Source organism: Chiloscyllium punctatum, chromosome 15 (assembly GCF_047496795.1).
Source record: "Chiloscyllium punctatum isolate Juve2018m chromosome 15, sChiPun1.3, whole genome shotgun sequence".
NCBI classification, from domain to species: Eukaryota; Metazoa; Chordata; class Chondrichthyes; order Orectolobiformes; family Hemiscylliidae; genus Chiloscyllium; species Chiloscyllium punctatum.
In genome coordinates, this window is record NC_092753.1 from 84882720 (window position 1) to 84907889 (window position 25170).

The 25170-nt window shown below is 42.4% G+C and overlaps 1 protein-coding gene and 1 long non-coding RNA gene across 3 annotated transcripts in view; one reads left to right on the plus strand and one right to left on the minus strand.

The window, feature by feature from the left end:
* LOC140486476 (cell adhesion molecule DSCAM) overlaps positions 1–21699 on the minus strand; it is a 693577-nt gene extending 671878 nt beyond the window's left edge. For both annotated transcript variants that reach the window (XM_072585696.1, XM_072585695.1), the window contains exon 1: positions 21019–21699. In XM_072585696.1, the coding sequence (XP_072441797.1) occupies positions 21019–21061 (43 nt within the window). In that variant the 5' untranslated portion in view covers positions 21062–21699. The remainder of the gene's footprint in view (positions 1–21018) is intronic.
* A 185-nt stretch (positions 21700–21884) lies between these two features.
* On the plus strand, positions 21885–23382 carry LOC140486477 (uncharacterized). The gene is made up of 2 exons (XR_011962588.1): positions 21885–21993; positions 23048–23382. It is a non-coding gene; the product is annotated as an uncharacterized lncRNA (long non-coding RNA).
* Positions 23383–25170: the final 1788 nt, after the last annotated feature.

A 25170-nucleotide genomic window follows, 5' to 3' on the forward strand; every position in this document is an offset into this window, starting at 1 on the left:
AATTAAATAGTTTCACTTTCAATCGTGCACTGTCACTCAGAGGTAAAGTTACCTGAATCACGTTTAAGGAGATCATTAGAGACCATCACAAAGTGGTCATCCTGCTGTATTATTAGCTTTTCAATGGCTTTAGTGCAATGGCAGTCTGTACAGCAGCCAGTTATACGGGACAGTTGATTGACAAAAGCCCTCTGCCGAGCAACAAAAAAAAATTCAGATCCTTTTAAAATAAATCGTATAAGTAACAAATTGGTGTTCCACTGCTGTCTGGGGCAGTGGTGAAATCTATGAGGGAGTTCCCAATCACAAGACGTCCCATTAAGCAGCTTCCATGGGCTTAAATATTCAGGAGCTGAGGAGGCACATTTGCACGCCTTGTCACCTCGCAAACAGAAGGCCATTCTCATCCCTGTCACTCATCAGGCAGGCAACTCCTAAACAGAGAGCAGAGATGACAATTCCTGTCAAAATGCAGTGTAATTAAAGAACAGCTCTTTGGGAGCATCTGTGGTGTCTACAAACTCTCTGGAGTACAATGTTCTGCTTTGGCCTGTGGCAAACAATATACCAGTCAGTCCCATAATAACCTCGGAGAATGTATGCTTTGCAAATTCACCACCATTAACATTATAAACATGCAAGGAGTGCTTCATGTATATGTCCTCAGGATATTAGCTGTACAATTTCTCTTTTTGTAGGCAAAAAGCCCAGTCATTGCACGCACAGCAACCTGCTGAAGAAGCTATTGAGGCCAAAATCCTTAAAAAGAGCTGCAGTTATTTCTTGAACCATGTTGCAATTTACCACTCTCTAATTCATACGAGGGCATCAGGAAGCCTTTGACGATGGGATACTTCTTTAAAATATAAAGGTGTATATTTGAAATAGAACATTGCCGTGCCCATTTCGTAGATGATAGATTTAAAAGCAGGAAGGCTTGGTCCTGACACAGCCACATTCTACAGGGAAAGCCTTTGCTGAAGGTGATCTGGAAAGGTTGAGCGAATCCTCTGTCAAAATGCAATCCCAGGAACATTAAAATTTGGGAAATCTTACCTGGCCTGGATATGGAACAGACTAGTAAATTGGCAAATCCAAAAGATTGACAAGTATTCAGCCACTACAAATAGCTGGAATCACAAACAAGAACCCATAAAAAACAGATTAAAAAAATTCAGATTGAAATAAAAGTCCAATGTGACTTATGCAGTTACTCTTAGTGGATGGCTGTAAAGAAATAAAACATATTACAGAATGATGCATTTTAATAATAACATCTCCACAGATAGTGTATGGTGGCTAGTAAAGTACTGTATATAATTAAAATGGTCATCATAATGCAGACCTGATTAACAATTAGCTCATGGCAGTTAAAGAATGCAGCATCCTATGTGTTATGAGATAAGGTACATCAAACAACAACACGAGAAATAAGGGTAAGGTATAGACATTAGCTGAGACTCGAGAAGACACCCCACCCCACCCCTCAGCTCTTTAAAATCCTGCCATGGGACCTTTTTTTTTAGATTAGATTCTCTACAGTGTGGAAACAGGCCCTTCGGCCCAACAAGTCCACACCACCCCTTCAAATTGAAGCCCACCCAAACCCATTCCCCTATCCTGACTAACACACCTAACACTGTGGGCAATTTAGCATGGCCAATTCCCCTGACCTGCACATCTTTGGATTGTGGGAGGAAACCCATGCAGACACGGGGAGAATGTGCAAACTCCACACAGACAGGTGGAAATCGAGCCCAGGACCCTGGTGCTGTGAGGCAGCAGTGCTAACCACTGAGCCACCATGCCACCCATGAGCACACCAGCAAGAGCACAGTCTGGGCCTCAGTTTAATGCCTCACCTGCAAGATGGCACCTTTCACAACAATCACTAGCACCCTCCCTAACAGCATCTTTTGAGCGAACTAAGTTGATTAAATTCCTCCCAGCTATAATTTCACCAAAATGTCAAACTATGCTCAAAATGATCTTCCATTTCTTTTGAACTGGCATCCTCAAAAGGAGAAATTTCAATTTCAAGCTCTAAGTTGTCAAGTGGAGGGGAGAAAGGGGCTTCACTCAGTTGTAAAAGATTTTTTTCACAAAAACAGTGTCTGGCAAGCCTTTTTAGTGTTTGGGTGGCAGGAAGAGCCAAGTGATTTTCATCATAATGATCCAATGATGTGTTTCAAAGCAATTGCCTTCAGAGTGTCATGTTTTTGTACAACAAACAATAAAAGGTTTGCAAAGCTTTTTTTTTCCCCATGCAGACACATTCCTTTACATTGTCCGGCGAGCAGAGAATATATCTGATCTTCTCCGAAGCAGCCGAAGTGAAGACGACAATTGTGTCAGCGAAACAAGAGATGTTTATCAGAAATTGGTTGCTTTCCATCATTCTTCAAACACAAATGTTAACTCTCTGTTGGGGTTTATTGATATTTAACTACTATTTTAAAACAAAACACTCACACTTGACAGTTTGATAAAAAAAGGATATTTTACTGCAAAATAAAAATGAAGGCAGGAGTGGTTACTTTTGTGGCAGACGCTAACCCAAGCACCATGCTCAGGTTAACATGTCCCTCATTCTCTGAGAGATGTCACGGAGTGGCTCTTCACTAAGGCATCAGCTCTCTAAAAGTTCACCCAATTGTCATATGTCTGACAACCTTTTATTCTGCTCTAGCATCTTCAATTAAGCACAAAGGGCCAATAAGGTTTTCATGTAATGTTACATGTCAGATAAAAGGTCTACCATTTACTGTTGTGATATCAGAAAACAGTGAGCTATCTAAGAAATACTGATTTACAGAATCTTCCCTTCCAAGTGATGGCTTGATGGGGAATGCTTAACATCCCATTGTTAAGATTTTAGACCGATCAGACATCTTTTCCTCCATGTTGTAGTAAAAGCAAAGCAAAAAAAAATGAACTTTTCAAGAAAATTAAAGTGAGCATATTCCTAAACAACCCATTTGAATCAAAAGGTTATTTCACAATTGGTGAAAAGTTGAATTATTCATGGTAGGTTGCAGGCTGGAGGTAGTTAATTAGGCCTTTCTCACAAATGAGGTAACCTTCAAATTTCATTCAATCCCTCTAGCGATCCATTCTATCACCTATCAAAAGGACAATTTTATTTAAAACTACCAAGGGGCGGCATGGTGGCTCAGTGGTTAGCACTGCTGCCTCACAGAGTCAGGGACAATTCCTGCCTCAGGCAACTGTCTATGTGGCATATTCTCACCGTGTCTGTGTGGGTTTGCTCTGGTTTCCTCGCACAGACCAAAGATGTGCAGGTTAGGTAAATTGCCCATAGTGTTAGGTGCATTAGTCAGGGGTAAATATAGGAGAATGGGTTGTTCTGCGGAGGGTCAGTATGGACCTATTGGGCCGAAGGGTCTGTTTCCACACTGTAGGGAATCTAATCTACATGTTTTCAACAAAGAAAGCACAAGTGAAAAATGTTTAAACAGTGGGCTGTGGCCAACACTGATACCTTTCTTTTTGCCCACAGGAAAATAAACTCTTTTTTAAAAAAAACAAATATTTACTAAGCTATTTCATCGAGTGGAGGTAATAATGGTCTGCCAGGTCAGTCAGTATGCTATGGACATGAAGTGACTAACACACATCAGCTTACTCAAGGGGCTGGGGACAACTGAATAGTGGCAGAGGTTCCCATCTGCAGTTTCAATCCTAAAGCCTGGTTGCAGTATGGCTCGTCAGTTATCAGGAAGTGAGCTCTGTACCTACAGGCTTGCAGGCATGCACAAAGAACACTCTGACAAATAATGAATTCTGCACATATAAAGAGCATGGCCTGAAAGTGCCTACGTTTTCAATTAAATATGTTACCTGTGAGTCAATGTGAAGCAATTTCACCCCTTCTTCTAAAGACCACAAGATGTAGTAGCAGCAGTGGGCCACTCAGCTCATCAAGTTTGCTCAGCCATTCAATGAGATCTTGGCTGATATGATAATCGACATCTTCACTTTCCTGCCTGTTCCCTTTAACCTTTGCTCCTTTATAAAAATGTCTGACTTATCTGGGCCTTGAATCTAATTAATGGTCCAGCCTCAACAGTGCCCTCTTGGATAAAGAATTCCACAGATTCACCAACCCCCAAGAGAAGAAATTCCTTCTCATTACTGTTGTAAACGTAAAATCCTTTATTCTGAGATTATGTCCTCTAATCCTAGATTCTCCCTAAAGGGAAACAATATATTCTGCATCTACCCTTTCAAATTCCCTCACAATCTTGTATGATTTTGATGAGGTCACCTCTCCTTCGTCTAAGTTTCATTAAGTACAGGGCCAACCTACTCAACCTCTCCTCATGAGACAATCCCCCCATTTTTGGTGCCAGCTTAATGAACCTTCTCAAGACTGCCTTCAATACCAATATATCTTTCCTTAGATAATTGGCCTAAAATTATTTATTGTATTCCAACTGTGGGTGTCATGTGACTAGTGCTTTGCATGGTTTGAGCAAATCCCCTCTACTTTTACATTACATTCCCTCCAAAATAAAGGCCAAATTCTATTTTCCATTCCCAACTACCCACTGCACTAAGATGCTAGATTTTTGTGATTCCTGGATATGGGCTTACAGGTTTCTCTGCTCCCTAACTTTCTGCAGTCTGTCTCCATTTAAATTATATTCAGCTCCTCTATTCTTCTTGCCAGAGTGTATAGCATCATATTAATCCACCTTATACTCTATCTGCCAAGTTATTGCCCACTTGCTTTATTTATGTATATCAGTCTGCAGATTATTTCAGTCATCTGCACCACTGCTTTCCCATCTACTTTGTGTCATCAGCAAACTTGACTGTAGTACATTCATTTAGCTCATCCAGGTAATTTACATATATATACAATATATGTAGTAAAGATATGATTTCAGCCGTAGGACTGATCCATGTGGTATTCCCGAATTACATCCTGAATACAGTCCCTTATCCAAACTCTCTGTCTTCTATTAGTTAGCCAATCATCTATCCATCTTAATATGTTACCACCAACACCATGGGCTCTTATCTTAAGTAGCCTAATGTACCTTCTCAAATGCTCTTTGAAACTACAAATACATTACATCCACTGTTTCTGATTTTTCTCGCCTGATTGTTAGCTCCTCAAAATAATTCTAATAAATTTGACAGGCATGATGTCCCCTTCGCGAAGCTTAATCATATTATAGAATTATTAATACTCTGCTATGATATCCTTTGCAATAGACCCTAACATTTTCCCAATTATAGACATGAAGCTAACCGGCCTATTCTTTTACTGATGTGGTATCTCAGGCTGTGGCCACATTTATTACTCATCTCTATTAGCCCTTGAGAAGATGGTAGCAACTCCTTATTTGAGCTACTGTATTCCATTCATAGTGAGAGTTCCTTCACTATTGTTGGGTCACATAGTTCCACATTGGGAAGGTTGTGACTTGATGGGGAACTTGTAGGTTTTAGCATTTCCATACATCTGCTGCTCATGTTCCTGAAGGAGGCAGTGGTCATGGCTTTGGAAGGTACTGTTGAAGTAACTTTGGTGTGTTACTGTAGTGCATCTTGTAGATGGTACACATTAGCAAGTTTTGAGAAGATTTGTAGCTCAGGTTAAGGTAGGTTTGCTTGCTGAGTGGGAAGATTCATTTTCAGATGTTTCATCACCATACCAGGTAACATATTCAGTGAGCCTCCAGACAAAGCACTGCTGGCATTTCCTGCTTTCTATTTATATGTTTGAGTTTCCTTGGGTTGGTGATATCATTTCCTGTGGTGATACCATTTCCTGTGGCTTGTCATGTCCTGTTCTTTTTCTCAGGGGGTGATAAATGGGGTCCAAGTCAGTCTATCAACAAACACATTTTATTGGCCCGCATTTACTAACCCCTGAGAAAAAGAACAGAACATGACATCACCATAGGAAGTGACATAATCACAGGAAATGACATCACCAACCCAGGGCATCTCTACAGGAGTTCTTCAGGGTAGCGTACTCGTTCTACCATTTTCAATGACTTCAATGACCCGCCCTCCATCATAACATCAGAAGTGAGAAACACGAGTTTTTGTAATTACACAATGTTCAGTCACACTAACAATTCCATTGGTAACAAACTAGTCCATGTCCAGACAAAACAAGACTTGTTGATTCTGACCCACACTATGACTTTGAAATGAAGGGAATGAACCACAATTATAGCAATTGGTACCTTTTCATCCTGGTTGTTTTTATTTGGCTGACCTGTTCGATATTTCCATATTTTAACTTGAAGTGATCACTTTCCTGAACAATTATTTTCTCTGTAGCAGCACAGAGAGCTCAAAATCCTGGTGCCATAGAGGGGGCTTTTCCTGGTTCCTCAGCCAAAGGGAGTGATGCAGGAGAGAAGGCAAGAGCTGGAGTTTTATGTTACTTCCAGAAAAATGTATTTAAATGAAGGGCACATGACATTTTGCCATGGTACACTCTCAAAAAGTATTCAAGCTTCATGCACTACAAGCCCTCGTTACCCTCATTGCCTATTTCCATGCTAATTTCCATTTTGTTAAGCACTGTGGATTGTTACTATTTCTGAACAATGTGAGACAAGCTGCCTTGATTCCCTAGTTTCTTTGAAAAAAAGAATCTAAAGTTACGACCAAATCAATTGCTTCAATTCTAGTTTTATTGTAAGTGTTAGTGCAGTCTATGCATTATGGTGCTACAATTTATCTCCTCAGGGACAATATTTAGACTCTGCATATTATCATTGTTGGTTTGCCTTTTATCCCCTTTTCTTCGCTTTTTGTGTTATTATTAAACCTGTTCAATAAAGGGCGTAGTGGTCCAGTGGTAGGGTTCCTTCCACTGAGCTGGAGGCTTTGGGTTCAAGTCCCACTCCAGGGGTTTATGGCCATAAGGTGCAAGAGTAGAAGTAGGCCATTCAGCCCATCAAGGCTGTTTTGCCACTCAATGAGGTAAGGCTGATTTGATTATTCTCAAGCCTACTTTGTTGCCTTTTCCCCTTAACCCTTGATTCTATTACTGATGAGAAATCTGTCTAACTCAGCCTTAAATATACTCAATGATAACTATAGTCATTGTAACGAGGTCAGCCAAATGGACGGTGGCATGGTGGCTCAGTGGTTGACACTGATGCCTCACAGCGCCAGAGACCCAGATTCGATTCCCGCCTCGGGCAACTGTCTGTGTGGAGTTCGCACATTCTCCCCATATCTGTGTGGGTTTCCTCCTGGCGCTCCAGTTTCCTCCCACAATTCAAAGATGTGCAGGTCAGGTGAACCGGCCATGCTGAATTTCCCATAGTGTTCAGGGATACGTAGGTTAGGCGCAATAAGCAAATATAGGGTAGGGGAATGGGGCTGGGTGGGTTACTCTTCAGAGGGTCAGTGGACTTGGGTCAAATAACCTGTTTCCACACTGTAGGGAACCTAATCTAAGTGGACATCATAGAATCTGAGTTCCCTGATTGGACAGGTTATCAGCTCCAATCAGGGAGCCATGGCTGACAGATATAAGCAGGAATGTCAGAGGTTCTTCTCAACCTAAGAGCCAGGTTTGAGTGAGCTTGATCAGTGTCACATTCTCCACACGTAAATAAAGGGTGACTTCATACCAGCCTCTGTGCAGATTTTTGAGTGGTGATGAGAGAAAAGCATGCTCCTGAAGGAATTCACTCGCAGCAGTCACCTTTGGGGTAAGCATTTCTGCCACCAAGCTGTTAGGTGGGAAGCCTGACTCATTCAAAACTGATATTGAAAACTGGGCCCAACACATAGAAAAGGTGTGCTTTTTCCAGGCAAATGATGCTGCGCCAGATGAAAATCAATGAGTAATTCTTCCAACAGCTTGTGGACTCGCAGCTGTCTCAGTTATTGTGAGACCAGTTTTTCCTCACATACTAAAGTCTTTCAAGAGTTGACAGATTTAATTAAGGAATATTATGACCCCAAGCCTCCTCTAGTCCTGAGACACCATCAGTTTTACTCGACAATTTGCGAAACAGGGGAATCCATATCCAGATTTTTGACCAGTTTAGGATGACTTACAGAGACATGCAACTTTGGCTTAACCCTTAATGAGATGCTGAGATATGTGGGATTAATGATGTATCCATGCAAAAGCACCTACTAGCTGCAGCCTGACTCAACTTCAAACAGGCGCTACAACTGGCTTTGTCATTGGGAGCCATGTGAATTATAACTTTATCCACCCAGTCCAACACCGGAGGTACCAGTGTTGGACTGGGTGGATAAAGCTATAAATTACATAACACTAGGTTATAGTGCAACAGGTTTATTTGAAAGTACAAGCTTTCAGAGTGCTGCTCCTTCGACGGCTCACTGAGCTTGAGAAACGCCACTTGAGTGAAAGCGATTGCATGACCTTATTCAGGACATATCCTGAACAGAGGGTCTCTAGATTACCCTACAGCAAAACCCCAAATCAAGGCCAGGCCTTGACCAAACAATTCAAAGTTTCTTCAGGCCATTGTAGTTGCTGCTGGTATGCGGACTCCGAACAGCAAACGAGTCCCACTCAATCTAAACTGAAGAGAATTCATAAGCCAGTAGCCAGGAGTGGGCACACCCTGGAGAGTCCAGTGACATTTGGTTTGAAACAGTTAAATTGCTTAGCAATATTCAAATCAGATCCAATCAAAATCAACCCCCAGTTAAATGGTCACCCAGTTCACATGGAGGTCAATACCAGCACGGCTGTTTCAGTGATCACAGAATCAGTTTTTTAAAATTCGCTCTGGACACTATCCCTTAAGTGCAAGACCTCAGCTTAACTGAGAACCTATACCTAGGAACACCAACAGATGAAGATTTGATTTGATTTGTTATAATCACATGTCCCAAGGTACAGTGAAAAGTGTTGTTTTATGTGCTTTATAAGCAGATCATTAGAGTACAGCTTTGGATCCGGTCTGTTATGAGAAGCAACAGGCTCATTTACCACTGATTATAGTAAAAGGCTTGGGCCAGGCTTGATGGGGTGAAATTGGTTGAGAAAGATTCACCTTGATTGACTCCACATTTTTCATATGGCTGCCTGAATGAAATCTGGAAGCTCTTCAGGAAGGTCCAGGGACTATCAAAAGGACCTAAGACCACCTTGCAGGTTGACTGAAGCAATTCCATGATCTTGTAAGGCCCGCCCAGTGCCACTTACCTTACGGGCAAAAACAGAGACAGAAATCAGGAGGCTGGAAAGCGAAGGAATCATCAAACCAAATCATGTTTGGGGAAAGGGCTGCACCACTCATGCCGATTGTGAAGTTCAATCAGTTAGATCACCTTCATGGGGATTTTAAACAAACGGTAAACCACTTTTTTCAAATGGATAAATACCCAATCTCACATAGAGGATTTATATGCAAAGCTTGCAGGGGAGCTGCCCTTCACACAACTGGACATGAGCTATGTGGACTTGCAATTGTGGATGAGGATTTCCATAAGTATGTTCCAATTAACACCCATAAGGGTTTGTACCAATATACAAGACTGCCATTTGGAGTATTGTCAGCCTGTGCAATTTTTCAGGAAAAAGTAGAGAAAAAGGTATACCTCAGGTCGCCATTTATCGAGATGAATTGTTAATAACAGGGAAAACCAACAAGCAGCATGAATAAAGACCAATAATAACTGAACACAAACCCACACAAGGTTTACTTATTGAGGATCAGGTTCAGGCTTCAGGCCAACTTCAGCAGTGGGCTCAAATTCTAAATGCGTATAATTGTTGGAACCCAGTTCAGGAGGCCAAATAGCAAACGTGGATGCATTGAGCTGCCATTCATTGGCAGATGCACGACCAGTGGTACAGCCTTGCAAGAGTCCACAATGGTTTTAAATTTTCCAAACACACTTACAGTCCAAGCTGACAATATCAGACTTTGGATGCATAAAGATCCGTTCCTGGCAAAACTGAAACAGCTGGTGGTGATGAGGGGACTAAAGGGGCGTCATAACCACAATCAAAACTTTTTTGGACCCAGAGAGATCAGATCACAGTCGAGGATGGCACATTATTATGAGGAAGCAAGAGTGATTATCCCAGGCAAAGGCTGCTGCCAGATACCATCTGAACCCCACCAAGATCAGCCAGGGGTTTCCAAAATGAAGATGTTGGCAACAAAGTTCTGTCTAGTGGCCAGGACTGGATTCAGACAAGTTGCATTGATGGGGCAGTGCCCAGAGTGCCAACCAGGACAAAACTTATCGCCGGCAGCTTCCCCACATTCACAGGAATGGTCAGGTAACCCCTAGGCTCAGTTACATGTTGACTAGGCCAGTCCTTTTATGGGCTCTATCTTCTTCATCACTGTGGACGCCTACTCAAAGTGGCTGGACATGCATAGGGTTCATTTGTCAAATATGAAAATGATGATAAAAGAACTGTTCCATTATTTTGGGTATTTCCTAAAGTCAAATGGGTATTTGGACAGCTCCATACCATCCAATGGTCTGGCAGATAAAACAGTCCAAGCTTTGAAGGCAGGCTTAAAAAAAAGCTCCACTTGATACCAATCTGTGCCAGTTCCTATTTGATTATCAGATCTCAGGCAACTACAGGGATAGGTCCAAGACAGTTACTAATGGGGAGATACTCTGCAGTAGGTTAAATCTGATCTTCCCAGGGGTGGCGGGGGAGGGGGGGGAGTGACATTAGGAATGCCAATGTTGAGTAAGAGGTATGGTTGACACGAGATCAGGTCCAGTAATGTACAATGTTCAGGTGGGTCGGCAGTCCTGAATGAACATGTGGACTATATGAAAGCTGCAAATTCGCAAACGGTGCAGGAGCAAAATGCACCAGCTCATTGACTGCCTTTCCGACTGGTCTGGAAACTGTGGGCTCCCCCTTGTGATCAAGAAACCTCAGATTCTGAGATGGGCACAACAGATAGCGGCCCATCACTTTTGCCACCTGAACAGAGGAATGAATTTCTTCCAAGATGGTCTGTGCGTGAGAGACAAGCTATTTGTGTTACACTTTGCATATATCAGAGGCAGTGTTGGAGGAACCTGGTAAAAACAATGACTGCAGATGCTGGAAACCAGAGTCTAGATTAGAGTGGTGCTGGAAAAGCACAGCAGTTCAGGCAGCATCCGAGGAGCAGTAAAATCGCGTTTCGAGCAAAAGCCCTTCATCAGGAAATTTCCTGATGAAGGGCTTTTGCCCGAAACATCGATTTTAGTATCCCTCGGATGATGCCTGAACTACTGTGCTTTTGGAGGAACCTGGCTCAATGGTAAATACCCCGGGAGGAACTGCAAAAACAAAATGGCCTATGTACTGGGACTGAGAGGGGGAGGGACATAGTGATTGTAGTGGAGTCGGCCCAGGTGGATCTCACAGAATATGAGTTCCTTGATTGGGGCAGTTAATCTGGTCCAATCAGGGGGCCCTGGCTGACAGATATAAACAGGAGCGTCTACCGCTGTTAGAAGAGAAAAAAAGAAGAAAAGAAAAACAATAAAAATAAAAAAAAATAAACAGGAGTGTCACCCCAGCCCGGACGGAATTTCGCATTGGTCCCAAGGTCCCGTACTTCCCACGGGAGCCTGTGCCCTACAACCTGAGCCGCCTCCGGAATTTTAATTTTGTCCCTTTTAAGGATGTAAAAAGGCAGGCCCTGTATCGACTGCTGCTGCACACCGTCCACCTCTTCTCCCTCATCCACCGTCCGGACACGCCTTGGCATGCCCATTTGCCACCGGGTGGTGGGGATCCCCAGTGGAGGGCTCTCTACGCGGGAGTCCTCCCCCTTTCTCTCGGGGATCTGGGGTGGAGGGTGCTGCACGCAACGGTCCCCTGCAACCGCAGATTGTGGTGGTTCACGGACTCCCAGCCCAACTGCTCGTTCTGTGGTGCTGTGGAGTCCGTGGACCATGTATATATTGGGTGTGGGTGTTTGCACTCCCTTTTTGATTTTCTTAAAAACCTCTGCTTTTGGTTGCACTTCAGTCCCACGCTCCTGATCTTTGGGCACCCGGTACGGAGGAGGGAGGGCAGGTCCGAGGACCTCCTCATGGGTCTGCTCCTGGGCCTGGTCAAACTGGCCACCAACAGGTCGAGGCAGTGGGCCATGGCGGGGGTCGTTAGGGCCGACTGCCTGCCCCTCTTCCGCAGTTACGTTAGAAACCGGGTGTCCTTGGAGAAGGAGCACGCGGTGTCCATCAACACCCTTGAGCTGTTCAGGGAGAGGTGGGTGCCGCAGGGAGTGGGGTGCATTATTTCCCCCTCCAACTCTATTTTGATTTAATCCCTGCCCTCCCCTTCACAGTTTGATCACACAGCATTGCCCTTTTGTGAAGGGCACTGCTTGTCACTGGCCACTCGGGTGTTTTCCTTTCTTCCTGGTGGTGGAAATTGAATAAAGATTCCTACACCTTGTGTCCCTCACTGTATCTCACACCTGCACAAAATAAGAAAAAAGAAAAAAAAGATAAACAGGAGTGTCAGGTGTTCTGTTCACCCTGAGAGCTGGCTCTGAGGGAGCTGGATAAGTGTCAAGGACTCAGCACATGTAAATAAGGGGTGACCTGGTGATGGGATTCTGGCCTCTGTGGAGTTATTTCAGTAACAATCCAGCCATTCAAGATGCCTTCGTAATGCAGCCACACAGACTGTGGATCAATGTGGAAATCCTCACAACATACATCAGTGGGAGGTGGCAAGAAGAGTGGAGATGCCTGGTCAGCTACGATGGACAGCAACTGAAGTCCCTCCCATCACTATCCAAGGACTATCCAAAGCTCTAGGCTACAACTTGCAGTTAAAGGTGTTTGCTTCCATAGCAACTCAGATTCTTCAAGCAGCTTGCTTGCTCAGTTGGCGTGGTTTGGATCAGTAATGGTGGCATGTGTTCTGATTGCTGTTCGGCTGCGTTGGAGTAAGGACCCGCCTCCTCACCCTACCCCCCCCCCCCCCCAGAAAGACTGTTAGACTCTTCTCTGCTTAAAGGTAGGCCCAAGGAAAAAGAAGAAAATTAATTCAATAACTTAAAACCTTAGCTTGATCTAACAGAACTTTAAATATAACACTCTGCCAAATATCTGAAGTAACCATGGGCAAAAACAAAAGAGAAAATACTGGAAATGCTCCTGTTCTTATGAAAGGACATCACCCAAAATATTAACTGATTCTCTCCACAGATGCAAGCTGATCTGCTGAATATTTCCAGCATTCTTTGTTTTTATTCTGATTTCCAACAATCACAGTGTTTTGCTTTTATAAAACAAACCAGGGCGCCTGTTCAACTCTGGCACATGCAGGTGTTGGCAGTGTGAAAGCACATTGAGGTTCTTGAGGACTTGAGGTCAGAGATTTCTGTATCTGTATTACCCTGCCTCAAAGATAATCTCTCTGGGAGAAGGTAAACATGACCAACATGTTTAAATCATGCAAGTTCTTTCCAAATCCTTTCAACGCACCCCTCCTGAGTTGTAGCATCCCAGCACCATCCCTTTCCTGACAGATGCCACGAGCAATGCCATAGAGAATTTGCTAAAAATTATGATGATCTTTTTGGCACCTCAATTGAGTAAGCTGAAGCCATCAGCAAGGAGATAATCCAATCCTGTGCTGCTAACTCAAAAGAAATGGGTCTAAGTGCAGGCTACAACAAAACTGAGTTAAGTTGTGAACTGATTAATCTTAGTTTCTTCACTTCTCCTGTAGAATTGGTCAATTTATCTTCAGGTGTGAGTGTATGTGTGTGTGTGTGTGCACGCGCACGGCCGCTCTGAAAAATAACTAAGTTGGCTCATGCATGTTGATATAAAAGTTTCCTTTACGTCAGTTAATTCAGCCTTCAGGGATTCCTGGCTCATGTACTGTCTCACAAACGGTCAACGTCAGACCCTTGATGAAGAGCCTCATTATTTGCTGTTCTCTTGCCCCTCCTCCACTTGTCCTACTCCTCTCTTGAAGCAACAATCAATGTCAGAAGCCATCAGATGGTCCCATGGTACAGCTGATGATTTCTGACACATACACACAACATAAACAGTGAAGCTACGTGACATTTGTATAAACCTTAGTCAGTTTATAACATGTCACAGGTCATAGAATAATAGAATCCCTACAGCGTGGAAGCAGGCCATTCAATCTACACCAACCATTTTAAGAGCATCCACTTAAACCCACCCCTCCCCCCCCCCCCCAAATCTTGTATTTACCATCGCTAATCCACCCAACCTGCACATCAAACAGTTTCCAGAGGCTGGAATCAAACCTGGGTCCCTGGTGCTGTGGGGCAGCAATGCTAACCACTGAGCCACAAAATTTGTAATTTGTAATTTAATCTCTCCACTGATCACATGCCCTGCACATTCCTAAATACTATGGGTAATTTAGCACGGCCAAGTCACCTAACCTTCACATCTTCGGACTGTGGGAGGAAACCAGAGCACCTGAAGGAAACCCACGCCGGCACATGGAGAATGTGCAAACTCCACACAGGCTGTCACCTGAGGGTGGAATTAAACTTCAATCCCTGGTGCTGTGAGGCAGCAGCGCTAACCACAGAGGCACGAGCTGCCTGATAATTCAGTTCCTCGCCTTCACAGCCAGTGCCTTGCAGCCAAATAGAATGAGCTCAAATCATATTTTTGGGATTTACTTCTCATTTCCTTCCTTCTCTTTTTTTCTCTCTCTGAGTAATAATGGAGGGGTGTTGCTGTCTGGTAGAGCAGGGCACTACAACTGGCCTCAGTGTGCATCTGTTCCCAGGCTAAAGTAGTAAGAATGGAAGAACATGACCACCATATGCTCATGACTGGCACTAGGACACAGCACTACAGAACTATCATCCCCTTTTACAGTCGCAGATTTCTAGGTAGCTCTGCTCAATTCTGCATTAGAACAATGGAACATTCAAGCCCCAATCCAGGGGACTTGAGCATGTAATCAAGGCTGATTCTCACCGTGTAGTACTGAATAAACACAAGACAGTTAGAAGTGAACCATTTCAGATAAAAAGTTAAACCGTGGACCTCTGGGTCCTGTTGGGGACCTCTGAGATGGACAGGAAAGATGCTGTTTCAAAGAAGGAAAGATCGCACTACTATCCTGGTCCATAATTATTCCTCAGTTGACATCACAATAACAGATTATTTGGTTATTATCACATTTCCATCTGAGGGACTTTGCTGTGTAAAAATTGGCTGCAGCATTTCCAGCATTAAACCTTTTTTTGGGTGTAAAACACTTTGGGTGGGCATGAAATGCAAGTCTTCCAAAGGTTTTAGAGCTAAACCCAAGTAATACTCAATATTTTCTGTGGCAATTGCCTCAATGTTAAACACAACAGAAAGTAACGTGTCAAAAGTCACATCAGAAATATTCACAGTGCAGCAGCCACAGTACTGGAGTTTATACTGTGTTGTATTCCATCTCTACCCACACCCATTTGGCTGCATAAAATGCTGCAGCCCAGTTATACAGGGCAAACCAATGCCAGCATTTAACAAAATATAATGGTTTCTTGAAACTGTGATGTAAATGGAAAACACAGGCCTGCAGTTATCCCTGAGAATCTGTAAAGAGCAGAAATCTGAAAGGACAACAGATTCTGTTGTAGCCTGGCACCCTGTGCTATTTGGTACCAGGCTAGGGCTGCCCTGAACAGTCACGTGCACGCTTGGCTGACATCTCAGAAGGGAAAATACACCAGATTTGACATTAACATAACTAGGTGATTAAATAAATTTCAATCAAGATTGGTTTCCTTCATGTTATTTGCAGCAGAATTTTTGCATCAGCTGAAAAAAAATTAAAGATGTGCGTTACTTCAAGTTTCCTGCAGGTTCGAATGTTAAAACACTGACAAAGGTTAGAAATGAACCATGATTCAGATTAAAACATATCTGAAATGGAAGAGAGTGGGGAGGGGTTTGGGGGAACAACATTCCCTTGTTTTTAGTCTCTATGAACAGGATAAACATGAGCATAGCTGTATTTATAGAGGGTCCACAATTCTGCACGGGAATTGGTAATGAGAATGGCTGGTGGAGAATTAGGGAGCACTTTGAACTTGTGATGCTGTCATATACCTGGGTCAGAAAATCCAATTTGGTTGGAGACAGAGAAATATTTGATGATAGCTGTGCATCACAAGGGAAGAAAATATCTCCTCTTGGAGAAGTGTGTCTCAGGGCAGGCCGATGCGAGAGGATGGAATTACAGACTTGTGGAGGAGCTGCAAAAATACATCATGAGCCCTTAGAACTTCTGCTTTGGACACAAGTGACATTGGGGTACAAACTGGACCCAAATAGCAAGAGCTTTGACAAGTGGTTTTATTTAAACTTTCAAGTGCCGCTCAAATTTATTGGATATTGCTGAATGTAAAATCTGCCATGAGCCAGTGAAATTGAATCAGGATTTAGAATGCAGTTTTTATTTGAAAATCACACAGAAAAATACAGTGCTGGCTAAATGTGAGAGTGGTGAATTGGTGCAATGTTATTGATGCAACTGACATGGGATTGCCACAAAATAAATGAGCATTTTCATCAAAATGGCTGGTCATAGAGTCAGAGTCACTCAGCACAGAACAGACCTTTCGGTCCAACCCATCCATGCCGACCAGACATCCCACCTAATCTCGGCCCCTTTGCCAGCATTTGGTCCATATCCCTCTAAACCATTCCTATTCATATAGCCACCCAAATGCCTTCTAAATGTTGAAATTGTACCAGACTCCACCATTTCCTCTGGCAGCTCATTCCATACACGCACCACCGTCTGCATGAAAATGCTGCCCTTATCTTAAACCTATGCCCTCTAGTTTTGGACTTTTCCACCCTAAACAAAAGGCCTGAGCTACTTACCAGATCCATGCCCCTCACAATTTTATAAATCTCTGTAAGATCACCCCTCAGCCTCAAATGCTCCAGGGAAAAAAGTCCCAGCCTATTCAGCTTCTCCCTATAACTCAAACCCTCCAACCCTGGCAACATCCTTGTAAATCTTTTCTGCACCCTTTCAAGTTTCACAACATCCTTCCTTTAGCAGGGAGACCAGAGATGTACACAGAATTCTGTAACTTGATCTCCAGGGAACTGAAACTGACTTCACTGAAAACATTACACACCATCATTTTCTAGTTACATTGATGTTGAGCGATCAGTTTATTTGACTGTATGAATAAGAAAAAATATTATTCATAAGCTTTTAAACCATGGCTATCCGTCTCCCTATGCGAGCGGGCACAACTAGTGGGAGCTCACAGTGAAGATTAATTCGATCTGAGAACACGGCTGGTTTTGTGGGCGATGTCAGTTTCCAATGAAATGATTCGAAACTATAGCCAAAATTCTACGCTAAAAGTAACGCACGTGAAATTCCACAAGCTCTCGCTGAAACTATGGAAACTCCCGACCTGTTGCAGCGCCGTGAGGGTTATGTACATGATTCCTATGTCCTCAGCAGCTCCAGGAAAATATGACCCTTTTCCCAGGATGAGGAGCAGAGGGATTTATCCTGACTTTAATCAAGGTCTCCTATTTCCCCCTTGAGGACCATCTCTCCAAGCAAGCACCTTGGTCACTTCTCCCAACGTCGTCTTCTGTGACTCAGTGTCAAGTTTTGTTTGATTACGTTCTTTAGAAATGCCTTGGGTCGTTTTTTTTTAAAACCACCATTGAACTTTTCCTTTACGCAGCGAGAGGTAATGACCTGGAACTTGGTGCCTGCGAGGGTGGTGCGAGTGGAGGCGATGGATGATTTCAAAAGCAAATTAAATGGGCACTCGAGCAAAATTAACTGAATGCCACCGACAATCTTTTATTTTTGGGGTGGTGGAGGAGGAGACAAGCATGGGTTGGAAACCATTCTGAACACACGCTGCGGTAAAAGCAGTGAATTATCAAAGTTGTTCACGGCTTGTTCACTTTGCAAGCAGTTCTTACGTACATCCTTGTCAAAACAGCTCACCAGGAGCCAGAACTAGTAATCCGAAATATTCCAGCTCATTTACCCTCAAGCAACAGCCCCTTGTCACATAGTATAGGGTAGTATTATCGTGTGACATTCCCCTGGGGAAAGGAGAACAGCAGAGATAAGGCCACTGTATAACATCCTCCCACTGGACATAGGGACAGAAGAGTGTATCGTTACGGGTGCTCAAGTTCAACATTAGTTAAACTTAACTGAATAACCGCTCAATAAAATTTGACTGTGAAGCAAAGGCTTTCCCTCTTATCAACAGTAACAAGTCCAGACTATTTAATAACATAGGGCAGTGCAAACTAGAAATATAGGCTGTCAAATAACTGAAACGATATTAGCATAATATATTCATAGAATCAATAGCTATTTTATTCTCTTACACAATGCATTCAGGACAAGTAAAAATCTAAACAAAATAACCTATTAAATGACTTTTTTTACTATCATGTTCTTTGTTTTTATTTATTGACAATCTACCACACACCATACTCCTTCCAATTTACTCTTGCTGAGAGACAGATAGACAGGTGTCACTTGGCCTGGGTATATTCTCAAGCTGCTCTGTAACAGACTGCTGGAAGGGGCACCTCAGTGCTGAGGACTGGCTCTCCTGACAATTATCTTCCCCCAATTTGAGGGAAGGGACTGTGAGAGGGTGGTGTTATAAGAACCCTGGGCAGCTGCTCAGTGCCTCTCGACAATGGCATGAACCTCCCCACCCTTGCAGTTTGCCAGCAATGATATTGTAATTCTGCCCCATCCAGATGTTATTCTATGATATGGATATGTTATCTATTTAATATCAAAATCACAGACACAAAAATAACATGAGAAGGGTATTGATTAGTCAATCAAGGACTGGGACACGTGACTATCAGTTTGCCCCCCTACGCCACATTAATCAGCTTACTTTGCAGTTCCTAATTTGTTAGCCCTTCATCATCTATTAAAAAAAATTCTGAACAATTCTCCTGATAAGAGTTGAGATGAAAGTATGTATTTTTCACAGCCCAAGATGTCCAAAATTAGAATTCATTATTTCTCTAATTCATCTAAGTTGCCAGTCTTTACAATGTGATGAAGGATCAAGGAAATTGAGCTCAGAATATATATGGAATCAAATCATAGGCAGACAATCAATTTAACATCTTCCGCCAGAGTCTGCAATAGCCTTTAAATTTGAAACAGCAACACAGTGGTATTTGGTATAGAAAAACCCAGGCGTTTTTTTCTTCTTGATCCAATGTTACTTGTTTCGTATGCTTGTATTCAAAAAATGCATCAAGTTTGTGATGGTTTAATTTCATGTCAATGTAGGGAAAAAAAAGCAGAAAAAAAAAGCAGCTGGGGTGCATGGAAATGTGTTTGAAGCATTTAGCTCACAGGATTAATCGAATTATAATTTAATCATTTGATCAAACACCAATTAGCATAATCACTTGAGGGGAACTGTTGGGAGCCTTGGAGAGAGAGAGAGAAGTCAGAAATACTTCAATCAGAGCTGACAGCTTTTAAATAGATGAATTTTGCTTTTACACCAAAAAAAATTCTTGAGTCAATTTGAAATAAAAGCAGCAAAAATGCTGTTACAAGAAGAGATACATCAATCACTATTAAATAAACTGAGCATCTAACGAATTCTTGTGGCAATCTACATAGACTATGTGAAGATATAATAGATGGTCTCTAGAAATGATTTGGTAGTAAAATGGTTCAGTGTCTACAAATTGCAGGCATCATGGGTCATTTTGTTTTAAAGCCACATAATGTCTAAAATAATTTGCATTCGGCTTTTTGAAAGTCGGTTTGGAAATTCTACAAAATAAAATATCAATTGTCTTTCCTTGAAAGTTTTTGATTTTAGAAGCTAAATCCTCACAGATATTTAGATATTAAATTTGAGTAAATCCTGGGTTACTGCTGTTATGTGCATATATATGTGTTTTCTGTGTGTGTGTTATTGAAAAGCTCAGGAGAGTTTGCATTTGGTATTGAGGTGACTTTGCTTGAATACAATGCATTTAAAAATGAGATTCTATAAATAGCAATGCTGTCTCACACTTAGACGCTGCTCACAGCTCCAGGAGTCAAAAGAACTTCAGCTGCAGATTGAGGGTCATTTATCTATCCATCTTTCCGTGCCATCTACCTTCGCTCCCTCATTCATCTCTTCAGCATTGAATTTCAACAGTATACTTTAGACTGATGAAGGAAATTGATGGTGGTTGAGGTGGGGGGTGGGGGGGGAGTGGTACGTCTATCTGAATTACCTGTCTATTATCACTACCTTTTGCTTTATAAGCATATTCAGATTTAAGAAAGAGAAACCCCACGATCCCACACTCTACATCCACCATCCCCTCCCCCAATTCCAACCCTTGCCTTACACCATCCACATTGCCCATCTCCATTTATTCTTCAAAGGGTTTAGTTGCCCATCAAAGAGGCTTCTTATCTGTCCCCACCAACCTACCCCCCCCCCCCCCCCCAAGTATAAATAAATCTTGTGGCTCGATCTCCATGAAACTCATTTGCCTTTTGAGGCACAATTTCGATCTTAAGCCGCATTTTCAGATTCTCACTCTATCTTTGCAAAGATACATACATTTAACATATATCTGTAATGTGCACATATGTGTCGGTGTGCATATCAATAGTGAGATACAGTTCCAATATTCTTATATTTTAACACACTTTCTTATTTTAGCCTCTTCCCCCATTTGAGATCACATTTCTATCATCTATATCCACATCCACACAATCAATCATCAGTGACATTTCCATAATGCTATACAGAGATATAAAATTTAGATTAATTACAGCATATAGAAAGGCACAATGCTTGCCTGCATTTGTTTGAATTGGTCATATTATAGCACCAGGCACTGACTCTGCTAGGTAAGCTACTTTAAATGATTACAGTGCAATTTTCTGTCTCCTGCTGATCACAGAGTAGAGGGAAATGTAAAGAAACATTCACTGCCATCCCACAGTTTTAATGTGGAAAGGGGCTGTTTCATTAACTAACTCACCATTCAGGATGCTGTGGAGTAAGAGAGTTGTCACGATCCACATGCCCTAGGCTTTGTCCTTCTTGTAATGATCCCTGTGCACTTGACCGTCTTCTGCTATATTTGAAAATTGTTACTGTATGTGAAGGTTAACATCCACACAGAGAGAGAGAGACAGACAGATAGAGAGAGAGCTCTTGGCTACAGCAGGCACTGAAGACAAACCAGTTTGTTTTGGTAGCCCTTTATGCTGGGGCTATTAAATTTTGTATTTCCTGGCTGTGTCCTTAAAACCTGATCTCCTCTCTTCTTTTCCTTCCTCTTGAGTGCAAAAGAAAACGTATCAGAGATTCAGAGGGTGTGTATTAGTCAGCTCTGCAGCCCTGAGAGACAGCCAGGTGTGCTGGGACACACAGACACTGACAACAGCAACAGCAGCAGCAGCAGCAGCACCAGGTCGGAGGCTGGTCCACAGGTACAGCACTACAGTCAGCTCTGCAGTCAGCCTCCAAATTCAACACTGTCCAACACATCCACATCTTCCCACTGCTTAAACCACATTGATCCCAGCGCTAAACCAGCGCCTGATACCATTAGATCACAACCCATTAACCCACTCCCAGAGTCTTAAAGCAGAGAGTTAACCTCTTGTTTGCTGCAGACCAGATTTGAGCACCCTTCTCACCCTTTCTCTCTCTCTCTCTCTCTCTTTCTCAAGCTGAATGCTCCATAAAGGACAACACACCCAATACTGGATATCTGCTTAGCGTTTTATTTATCATTGACAAACTCCCATTGTTTCTTAAAGGGGCAGAGTCGATTCTTTTGTTGCCTGCGGGTGGTGGTGTTGGGGGGGGGGGGGGTTGGAATCGATCGGCAATGAACATCTACTTAGAAAATTGACGAGATTAAATGTGTCCCATTAGAAATATTAGTCAGAGTTCTGTACTCATCGTCAGTTACAATACTCGGAGACATCTTTTCAGGAAGTTAAATGTGAGTATTAGACTTATGCATTAAAAAGAAAATCCGTTTCTAATTATGTCCCTGATGATATTCTTTTTAAAAAGGGTGATTTTAATAGAACTGTTTGATACAGCGGTTGTTTAATATTTATATAAAATATCCACTCCTGTTCAAATAATATTTATAATCAGTAATATAGATGGACAGTGCCTGCATAAATATTAAATCATATTAAACTCTTGGATAAATATTGTACCTCTACTAAAGCGATCTGCAGCTTGATTTTTGTAAGCTTATGGGTAAGATGGGAAAGCGAAACAACAGAGCGACTGCTTTTAACCCTTTCTGTCCTGGAGCGAAGTCACTGTCACTGGCCCCAGCTCCGCCCCACCTTTCCTTCATTTCCAATTGGATTTGACGGAGCTGCCTTCTCGGAATTGCAGGTCCAGCCTCCAGCCGGAAAAAAAAACAAACACCTCTGTCAATCGTCTGTTCCTTAAAGGGAGAAGGAATGACTGGTTGGTGATTAGTAATTTCTCGCTAGCAAATTTACAGTAAGAATAAACACCACTGACCCTGTTAAAAAGAGGAAACTCACAGTAGAGCCATCCTTGCTGATCTGAGGTCTACAAGACATCGTTACTCCTTGTTCTAACACCTCACTGCTAAGTGGGGCACCGTCCAAACATTAGTGCATAGCCCTCAGCAAGGTATATTGACACATTGAATGGTAAAGTGGCTATAGCCCAACCAGACCATAGCATTGCTCCCTCCTCAGAGAGATATGACTAGGTGGTGGTTGATGAGAATCCTTCCAGGTAATCTCAACCAGGACACGAATTGAACCACACCTTTGGTATCACTTCGCATTGCAAACTAGCTGTTCCTCCAACTGAGTTAATCAACACCACTATACATTAGTCTATGGGGGGGTGGGAGTGTAAAAGCAGGAGATTGGCACTAGGTAATGGTGTTCATTTAGCAATCTGGTACAGGCACAACGGGCTGAATGGCCTCATCCTGCCCGGCAACACCTCTGCCATTCTATGCTATGAATATATGAATAGATCTGTGTCTATTTCAGGATGTTAATTCTGAGGACTATTGCTGACCAGTGAAAACCAACACAAACCAAACAGGAGAAAGTGAGGACTGCAGATGCTGGAGAGTCAGAGTCAAAAATGGTGGTGCTGGAAAAGCACAGCTGATCAGGCAGCATCTGAGGAGCAGGAGAGTCAATGTTTCGTGTATAAGCCAACAGGCCAAATAGTTTATGTCTGCATTGTATAATTTTCAGATTTATTAAATTGAATTCAGATGTTTGTTCCTGATGACTGGCAAACCGTTTTCCAAAGTCCCTGCTCTTACTCATTTATAACTAAGGGTCGTAGTGACTGAATATATTCAATTCTGTATTTACTGGATGGAATTCTTGGTCTGTTTTTTTTTGTGTGTACCCATCCATTTGTTTTTAGTGCATATCATGCATTATTGTCTGGTAAACACACAGGACATTGGTGTTAAATGAATATATACCTGCTTTATCCTCCATTAAAGGGTGACAGGTCAGTAAATGCTCTGGATTATTTACAGGATACTAGCAGTATCAATCAATTGCTGTGGTATTGCATCTGAGGCCATGTATGGAATGCCTAATGATTATCATTACGCAGTTCAGAATCAGCAGTCACACCATTGGATGGGTCTTTCAGCACACATTCCAATCCTTTTATAAAGCAGGACATTGCAGTCATTAAGTAATAGTGTCATAGAGACATACAGCACAGAAACAGGCCCTTGGTCCAACTTGCCCATGCCTACCAGGTTTCCTAAACTAAAGTAACCCCATTTGCCTGCTTTTGGCACATAGCCCTCTAAACCTTTTCTATCCATATACCTGTCCAAGTGTTCTTTTAAATGCTGTAATTGTATCCGCCTCTACCACCTCTGGCTGCTTGTTCCAAAGATTTGAAAAAGTTGCTCCTCAAGTACCTTTTAAATCTTTCCCTTCTCATCATAAACCTATGCCCTCTAGTTTTGGACTATCCCTTTCCTGTGGAAAAGACCTTGTCTATTCATTGTGTCTATGCCCCTCATGATTTGGTAAACCTCTTCAAGTTACCCATAAGCTTCCTACATTCAACAGAAGATGTTTCGACCTCTCCTTATGTTGCAAGCCTTCCTGTCTTGGTAACATCCTGTAAAACCTTTTTGCATCCTTGCCAGTTTAATAATACTCTTCCAATGGCAGGGAGACCATATTGTATGCAGTACTTCAAATATGTCTTGTACAGCCATAACATGACATCCCAATTCCTATACTCAGTGCTCTGACTGATGAAGGCAAGTGTGCCAAATGCTTTCTTCATGACCTTGTGATGGTGATACCATTTTCAAGGGACTATGTACTTGCACCCATCAGTTTCTCTGTTCCCCAGGGCCCTACCATTAACTGGGCAAGGTCTGCCCTCATTTGTCTTACAAAAATGCAACACCTCGCATTTGTCTGAATTAAACTCTGGACCTGCAATCCTTGGCCCAGTAGCCCAGTTAATCAGATCCCATTGTACTTTTAGTCCCCTTGTCAATGTCTGCTATACCACCAATTTGGTGCCATCTGCAAACTTACTGACCATCTTTCCTATATTCTCATCCAAATTGTTCATTGAAATCATAAACATCAGTGGATCTAGTGCTGACCCTTGTGATACATCACTGACCACAGGCTTCTGGTTTGAACAACAACCCTCTACCACCAAGCTCCGCCTCCTATCATCGAGCCAATTTTGTAATCCATTGGTTAGCTCTGCCTGGACTCCATGTGATCTAACCTCACTAACCAGTCAATGTGCAATAAGTAATTGAAATTAAACTATTCAGTAATACAGGAGAATAGAAAGGATATGTACGTCATCTGCAACATCACAAGCACTACCTTCTGGTCTGCATGGGAATACATATTCTGAATGATTTAAGGGAGCCATCTTACAAGAATCTGTATTTTTCATCTTGGAATGCTCTTTGTACAATTGCATTATCAGAGCCAGAGATGGAGCATCAATAAAGTGGTCAAATTTGGAATAGAGCAGAGCCTGAAGGCACAGCTGTGTTCTCCTGGATGGGTCTGTCAGAGTATCCAACACAATAGGTGTGATTGCTGGATAAATGATTTAAAACATTACTTAAATTCTCTGCATTGTTATTCAT